This window comes from Neovison vison, chromosome 1, assembly GCF_020171115.1.
Source record: "Neovison vison isolate M4711 chromosome 1, ASM_NN_V1, whole genome shotgun sequence".
Taxonomy (NCBI): Eukaryota; Metazoa; Chordata; class Mammalia; order Carnivora; family Mustelidae; genus Neogale; species Neogale vison.
In genome coordinates, this window is record NC_058091.1 from 117,042,693 (window position 1) to 117,050,232 (window position 7,540).

The following is a 7,540-nucleotide window of genomic DNA, read 5'->3' on the forward strand; positions in this document are numbered from 1 at the left end:
GAAATCCAAAACACAAAAAAAAACAGCAGTCCAAGTGTTGGTGAGGATGTGGAATGTAATTGGAATATTTTTACTTGGCTGGTAGGAATGCTTTTTTTTTTTTTTTAAGGAATACATATTAGTTCAGCCCCTTTGGAAAACAGTCTGACATATTTGAGACATTGAAACAAACATTTGCCATGAGACTCAGCCATCTCACTCCTGAGTGTTTGCCCCAGAAGACTGAGAACTTGCACACACACCGAAATTTATACATGAGTATGTATAACAGCTTTATTTTCTCTCTCTTTGTAAAGACTTATTTTATTTACTTTAGAGAGTGTGCATGGGTGGGGGAGGGGCAGAGGGAGAGGGAGAATCGCAAGCAGAGTCCTTGCTGAGCGTGGAACCCCACTAGACACTTGAACCCATGACCCTGAGATCATGACCTGACCCAAAATCAAGAGCCCAGCGCTCAATTGGCTGAGCCACATCAGATGCCCCTTTTTGGTTTGGGGGGTTTTGTTTTGGTTTGGTTTTGGTTTTGGTTTAAGTAGGCTCTTCACCCAGGAGCACAACACAGAGCTTGAACTCCTGAGATCAGATCAGAATTCCTCAGATCAGACCCTGAGATCAAGACCTGAGCTGAGATCAAAAGTCAGACACTGGGGTGCCTGGGTGGCTCAGTGGGTTAAGCCTCTGCCTTCGGCTCAGGTCATGATCCCAGGGTCCTGGGATCGAGCCCCGCATCGGGCTCTCTGCTCAGCAGGGAGCCTGCTTCCTCCTCTCTCTCTGCCTACTTGTGATCTCTCTCTCTCTCTCTGTCAAATAAATAAATAAAACCTTTAAAAAAAAAAAGTCAGACACTTAACCCACTGAGTCACCCAAGCGCCCCTACATATAACTGCTTTATTAATAATTGCCAAAACTTTTCAGAAATAACCCAACTGTTCTTCAGCCAGGGAGTGGATAGGCGCACTGTGGTTCCATCCACACAACAGACCACTAGCCAGCAATATAAACGAACTCCCTAAGTCTGACACAACATGCACGAATCTCAAATGCATTATGCTAAGAAGCCGTAAAAAATAAAAAAGAAAGAAAAAATTTAAGTACATACTGTCTGATTTCATCCCTATTTTATTATGGAAAAGCCAAAACTATAGAGAATAAAACATATTTGTGGTTGCCAGCACGTCTCTGGTGGTGGGGTTGATTACAAAGGGGCCATCTGAGGAAATTGTTTAGGATGATGCAAGTGTTCGGTATCTTGGTTGTGGTGGTGGTGGTGACATGATATATGCGTTTGTCATCGAACTTTACACTGTAAAGCGCGAATTTTTCTGTGTCTACTTTAATATTTCAAAAGAGATTACTGAGTTTGGTTGGGTATCCTGACAATCTAGACCAGAGAGTGTGGTAATACACAGAGGGAGCAGAAGGAATGCATGTAGAGCTCAGGAAATGCCGGGGCTGCCTCCCGTTACTGTCACATGCAGTTGTGAAAATTAACAGCAGTCAGGAATAAGTTAGTAAAGACTTTAGTAACCCAGCACAGGGGTAGACCCATCAAGACCCAGATATCTCCGGAATAGAAGTCTGGGCCACGACACAGCCCGAAGAACTCTAATCAGCAGAGATCCTGGCCAAGAGCAAAAGGAACACGGGATCGGGAGCTCCTGACTGGCTCAGTAAGTTCGAGCCCCACCTGGGGTGCAGAGATTACTTAAAAATAAAATCTTAACACAAAAATACAGATTTGAAGGGGGTACATGGACCCCGATGTTTATAGCAGCATCACCAACAGTAGCCAAACTATGGAGAGATCCCAAATGTCCATTGACTGATGAAATGGATAAAGAAAATGTGGGAGATATAGATAGATAGATAGATAGATAGATATAGTGGTAGAGTGCAAAGATGGGCTCATTTGTTAGAACGGCTGCTGGAGGCCTGTCTTTGTATGTGTGTCCTGGGGGATCTTGGAGAATATAGAGCAGGGGATACCCAAAAGATGTTGGCTGCATTTCTAGGCCTACAGCTACTGTGCCCCAACCCCACTCACCAAGAGGCATGACATCACCCCAACCCTCACTATCCGTATGCTAGGACTTGGCCAGGGGGAAATCTGCTTTTTAAAAAACACTGAGGTGCAGTACTGCACTACATACAGTAAAATACTCAAATCTTAAGTGAATCACTAGATATTTACGTATGTGTTACCAACACCCCAAATCAAGATTTAGAACAGTTTTAACACTCCAGAAGGTTTCCTCCTTCCCCCTTCCAATCAACTGCCCTCCCAGGGGTAGACCTGCAGATTCTCATCACCATAGGTTAGTTTTGCCTTTTCTTTTAAGATTTTATTTATTTGACAGCACAAGCAGGAAGAGAAGCAGAGGGAGAGGGAGAAGCAGACTTCCTGTTGAGCAGGGAGTCAAATGCGGGACTCGATCCCAGGACCCTGGAATCATGACCTAAGCTGAAGGCAGACACTTAACTGACTGGGCCACTCAGGCGCCCAGTTTTGCCTTCTCTTGAACCGCATGTAAATGTAATACACTGTGTGTTTTCGTCTATGGTTTTCCTTACTCAACATTGTGTCTCTGAGGTTAATTAATGTGATTGCATGTGGTGTTCCTTTTGGAAGGGAACAAACCCAAAGCACAACACTCTTTAGACTGGGGAAGGGGTGGTTAAACCTTGCAAGGTTTTGGTACAAAAAGAATCTAATTGGGGCGCCTGGGTGACTTAGTTGATTAAGTGTCTGAACCTTGATCTCAGCTCAGGTCTTGATCTCAGGTTTATGAGTTTGGGACCTGCGTGGGGCTCCATGCTGGGTGTGGAGCCTACTTTTAAAAATCTAATTAAGGGGCACCTGCGTGGCTCAGTGGGTTATAGCCTCTGCCTTTGGCTCAGGTCATGATCCCAGGGTCGTTTGATCGAGCCCGGCATCGGGCTCTCTGCTCCACAGGGAGCCTGCTTCCTCCTCTCTCTCTGCCTGCCTCTCTGCCTACTTGTGACCTCTCTCAAATAAATAAAATCTTAAAAAAAATATATAATTAATTTGGGGCACCTGGGTGGCTCAGTGGGTTAAAGCCTCTGCCTTTGGCTCATGTCATGATCCCAGGGTCCTGGGATGGAGGCCAGCATCAGGCTCTCTGCTCAGCAGGGAGCTTGCTTCGCTTTCTCTCTTTCTGCCTGCCTCTCTGACTACTTGTAATCTCCGTCTGTCAAATAAATAAAATCTTTAAAAAAAAAAAAAACTATGCAATTTTTTCTTATGTTTTGGAAGCACAAACATTGGTCAAAGGTCTCTTTGCTATACTCTTCATTAATAAGAGAAAAACCCATTCTTTCTCCTCTGGGAAGCTGGCTGTGACCGCCTAGACATAGGACTCATGCATTTTTCGCAGCTCCCTTCACAGATGGAAATAGCTCCTCCAGTCCCTTTCCCTGCCTCCTGGCCTTGACTTGTGATAAGGAAAGCATAATCACCCTTCCTGTGGCTCAGCTCACAGGGGTGTTGGGGAGGAGGAGGTGCAGAGCAAAGGAGGGACCAGAATGAGCTCATGGGGGAGAAGCGGTTTTAACACTGAGATCTATAAATATATAAGAGAGAACAGTGTTTTTTTAATCAGTGGTATTTCTGTGTCCGGAATTGATAGGTTTCTGCCATTTTGAGGGTCTCCTGGCTGGTTCCTCCAGCTTCTCCCCTATATTCCACCATCTAGTGGAGTCAGGGGGACAGGAAGGGGCTGGTATCGCATGGGCAGAGTGCCTACTACAGGCCAGGCACTGCCACAGACATTGTTCAATCCTGACCTTACAGAGAAGGAGCCATCATCTTTCTCACGTAGGTAACTGGAACGGAGGCTCAGACTGCTTACAAATTGAAATGACTTGCCCAGGGTCACACAGCTTGTGAGCGCTGAGTTTGGGAGCCAAGTCTGTCTGGATCAAAGCTTTGCTCTCAGCAACCCGATCAGGGGCCTCCCCAGTGGAGCGGTCTTCCATGCCCTAGGATGGGGGAAGGGGTCCTTGGCCGCAACGACCAGTCCTCCAGGGAAAGCTGCTCTGGTCCTACACCTGAGCACACTTGGGCAGCTGCGCCTTTCCCAGCCTCCAGCCCCGGGGCCACCTGAAGCTCACGAGACCTCCTCGTTCTCAGCCAGGACTGACTTACTGTTCATGCCCACACATGGCCTTGGGTAGGGGACAGACAGGGTGAGTGGAAGCCTTCCCTGAAGGGGTGAGTCTCTAATTCTGGGATTGCAGATATTAAGGGAAGGGGAAAGGAAACAGGAAGGGCTCGTCTGAGGAGGACCTTCCTAAGGACCCCTGAGATCTCTCATGCAGGCAGCCCCCTGGTTGAGGGCAGGAAGGCAGAACACCCAGAGTGAGAGATACGTGTGTTAAGATACATCTAACATATTCATTCCCTCAGCACCCCCAACTCTTGAAAGGATCCCCCATTGACAGATAAGGAGATTGAGACTCAGAACAGAAAACTTGCCCAGTTTATAACTTGTACAAGTAAGAGTGTTCCAGAAGTCCACACCCAACCATGATGTAGCATCACCACACACACACACATACACACACACACACACACACACACACACACACAAAAGGTGCACAGTGCCGCCCAGTGGCTTTATCAGGACCCTCCCCCCAGCAGATTGGCCACAGCTGGGCCTCTGTTCACGTCAAACCCCGTGGGTTGGGGAAGGTGGGTCACATGTGGACAGAGCCCCTTTTATAGCTCCGCAAACCCTAGCGGGCTATCTTCTGCCACCTGACCCGCCAGCTGCCACTTGTCCCAGCTGTGCCCGTTCATCATGGAGAAGATCCTCGTCCTTCTGCTCGTGGCCCTTGCAGTGGTCTATGCAGTTCCTGACCCTCGGGGCATCATTATCAATCTGGTAAGATGGCTGTCGGGGGAGGAGTCGTCTGAAGATCTAGGTGGGGATTTTTAAAATTTAGATCTTAACCTCTAACGTCTCCACCCTGGGGCTGCCTGGATCCCTAGAGGTGAGGCATCTCTCCCTTTACTGCCTAGGTCTACCCTGTGCCTCTTCCCCGCTGGGGTGGTGGTGGTGGGGTGGGCGGCTCAGACTAAGCTGATCAACAGGGAGCATGCTCAGAGCAGTGGTTGGACCTGGCTGAGGGAGCTTTATAAAAATCCAGAGCCCTGGGGTGCCTGGGTGGCTCAGTGGTTAAGCATCTGCCTTCAGCTCAGGTCATGATCCCAGAATCCTGGGATCAAGCCCTGCTTCAGGCTCCCTGCTCTGCAGGAAGTCTGCTTCTCCCTCTCCCATTCCTCTGCTTGTGTTCTTTCTCTCACTGCCTGTCAAATAAATAATTAAAATCTTTAAAACAAACAACCAAACAAAAAAACACCTAGGTCCCTGTGCTGGAAACTCTGTCTCAGAAGGTCCAGCTAAAGTTTAAAAAGCTTCCCCAGTGACTGTGACTTCTGACCTTCAGTGACACACACTGTTCCAAAGGCCTCAGGAACGTTTACTCATTTGGTTCTCATACTAAGCACTCGAGATTACTACTATTAGCATCAAACCCCTTTGCAGATGGAAAGCAGTTGTAGAGAAAGGTGAGGCCACCTGCCTGAGGTCATGCCGCTGGAAAGCATTGAGCAGGGATGGGGGAGCCCTGGCTGATGGCCCCAGAGCCCTGCTCTCCCACTGTCCCTTGCCTCCTCTGTACCCAGGGGTTGGTTTCTTTCTTTCTTTCTCTCTTTCTTTCTTTCCTTCCTTCCTTCCTTTCTTTCTTTCTTTCTCTTTTTCTCTTTCCTTTCTTTCTTTCTTTCTTTCTTTCTGACAGAGAGATAGGAGAGGGAACACAAGCAGGGGGAGTGGGAGAGGGAGAAGCAGGCTTCCCGCTGAGCAGGAGACTCGATGCGGGGCTCGCTGCGAGGACCCTGGGATCCTGACCCGAGCAGAAGGCAGACACTTAACAACTGAGCCAACCAGGCGTCCCTACCCAAAGGTTCTTAATTCAGGGCCTTGGGTAGCTCGGAGGGGCCAGGTTCCGCCTGAGGTTGTAGGTAAAAGTTTGTCCAAGGAGCGGGGAGTTTTCCAGGGATGTGGTCCTCCACCTCCATAGACTCATCAGGGGAAGGCGGGATCCAAGGTCTGGAGACCCTGTTCTGGGTCACTAGTGCACATTCCAAGGGAACACTGAGGCAGAGCGTGACTTGCCCAGGATTACCCAGGGAGCTGGCAGTGCCACGGGTACTAGAACCCGTGTCCCGTTTCGCAGCCACGACCCTACCCGCTTCTCCCACGACTGGGGGCGGAGGGGGGACGCACTGGCCGCCATCCCCCCACACGGCTTCCTCTACACATGTCCGCACCGGGGGAGGCACTGTCAGCAGTAGAGGGTCGTGGCGTGGGGGGGTGGGACAGAGGCGGGACCAAGGCGGGGGGAGGGGTCCCGGGCTAACTCCGCCCCCACTCCCCCGCCCGGCAGGAAGACGGCGAGCTCTGCCTGAACAGCGCCCAGTGCAAGAGCAAGTGCTGCCACCGGGACACCGGGCTGAGCCTGGCCCGCTGCGCGCCCAAGGCCAGCGAGAACAGCGAGTGCTCTGCCAAGGTAGGTGCCGGCGGGAAGGGGGACAGCTCAGAGGAGGAGGGCCCTCTGGCTTGGAAGTAGGATCAGGGATGGGGGAGGGGGAGCCCGGACACTGAACGCTGCGATTAAGAGGGGGAGGTCAACAGGCTTCAGAGCACTTTCCCATCCGCTCAACTCTTTTGATCCTCACAACTGACCAGTGAGGTGGGTGCGGGCGGGGATTGTCATGCCCATTTCGCGCATGGGTAAATAGAGTCTACCCCAGGGAGATTAGCTAGTAAGCGCAAATGAGGCGGAGTAGGAACCAGAATCTGCGTCCTCCGGTCCCACAGCGCCCCCTTGCGTCGCAGTCGGGAGGAGACAGACTGAAAAGGGACGCAGGCCTGGTGTTCTCAGGGTCAGGCCCCCGTGGGAGGGCTATGCCCAAAGGAGCCCCCCACCAGCCTGTGACTCCACTGGCTCTGTGTCTTTGCAGACGCTCTATGGGGTTTACTACAAGTGTCCCTGTGAGCGGGGCTTGACCTGTGAGGTGGACAAGACCATCGTGGGCTCCATCACCAATACCAATTTCGGTGTCTGCCTCGATGCCGGCCGCTCCAGGGAGTAAAACCCCTGAAGGATGCTCCTCCCGACCACCTCTCCCTGGCTGTCCCTCCACGCCCCCTTGACCAGCACCTCCCTTTTCTGATTGGATTATCAGCAATTAAAGCTCTTCCTGCAACCTTCCCTGGGCTCCTGAATGTTCTTGCTGAATCAATGTCTTCCTTGATGTCACATCAAGCCTTTGTCTCATCAAGGCAGGTGTCAAGTCGGGCGAAGGACAGATGGGTCTGGGACCAGGTGAGGAGAGGCTGGACAGCCTGGAGACAAGGTTGTGAACCAGCCACACTGGGAATCTCTCCCTCTGGGGCTCAATCACACCTCCCTGGAATGCCCTCCTTGGCCCTCAAGTTCTCAGACAGGTTCATGT

General features: G+C 50.8%; 1 protein-coding gene across 1 annotated transcript; it reads left to right on the top strand.

The window, feature by feature from the left end:
• Positions 1-4,768: 4,768 nt before the first annotated feature.
• Positions 4,769-7,296, top strand: LOC122899825 (colipase). Its single transcript, XM_044237956.1, has 3 exons — positions 4,769-4,904; positions 6,469-6,591; positions 7,046-7,296. The coding sequence occupies exons 1-3, from the start codon at positions 4,821-4,823 to the stop codon at positions 7,175-7,177; spliced, it is 339 nt and encodes a 112-aa protein (XP_044093891.1). The 5' UTR covers positions 4,769-4,820; the 3' UTR covers positions 7,178-7,296.
• The last annotated feature ends 244 nt before the right edge of the window (positions 7,297-7,540 follow it).

What these genes read in the sequence shown, in the direction of transcription:
- LOC122899825 (XM_044237956.1), top strand. Translation starts at nt 4,821, where the DNA reads ATGGAGAAGATCCTCGTCCTTCTGCTCGTGGCCCTTGCAGTGGTCTAT. An exon ending in GGGGCATCATTATCAATCTG is followed by an intron (nt 4,905 to 6,468) that starts GTAAGATGGCTG and finishes CCCGCCCGGCAG; the next exon opens with GAAGACGGCGAGCTCTGCCT. An exon ending in ACAGCGAGTGCTCTGCCAAG is followed by an intron (nt 6,592 to 7,045) that starts GTAGGTGCCGGC and finishes GTGTCTTTGCAG; the next exon opens with ACGCTCTATGGGGTTTACTA.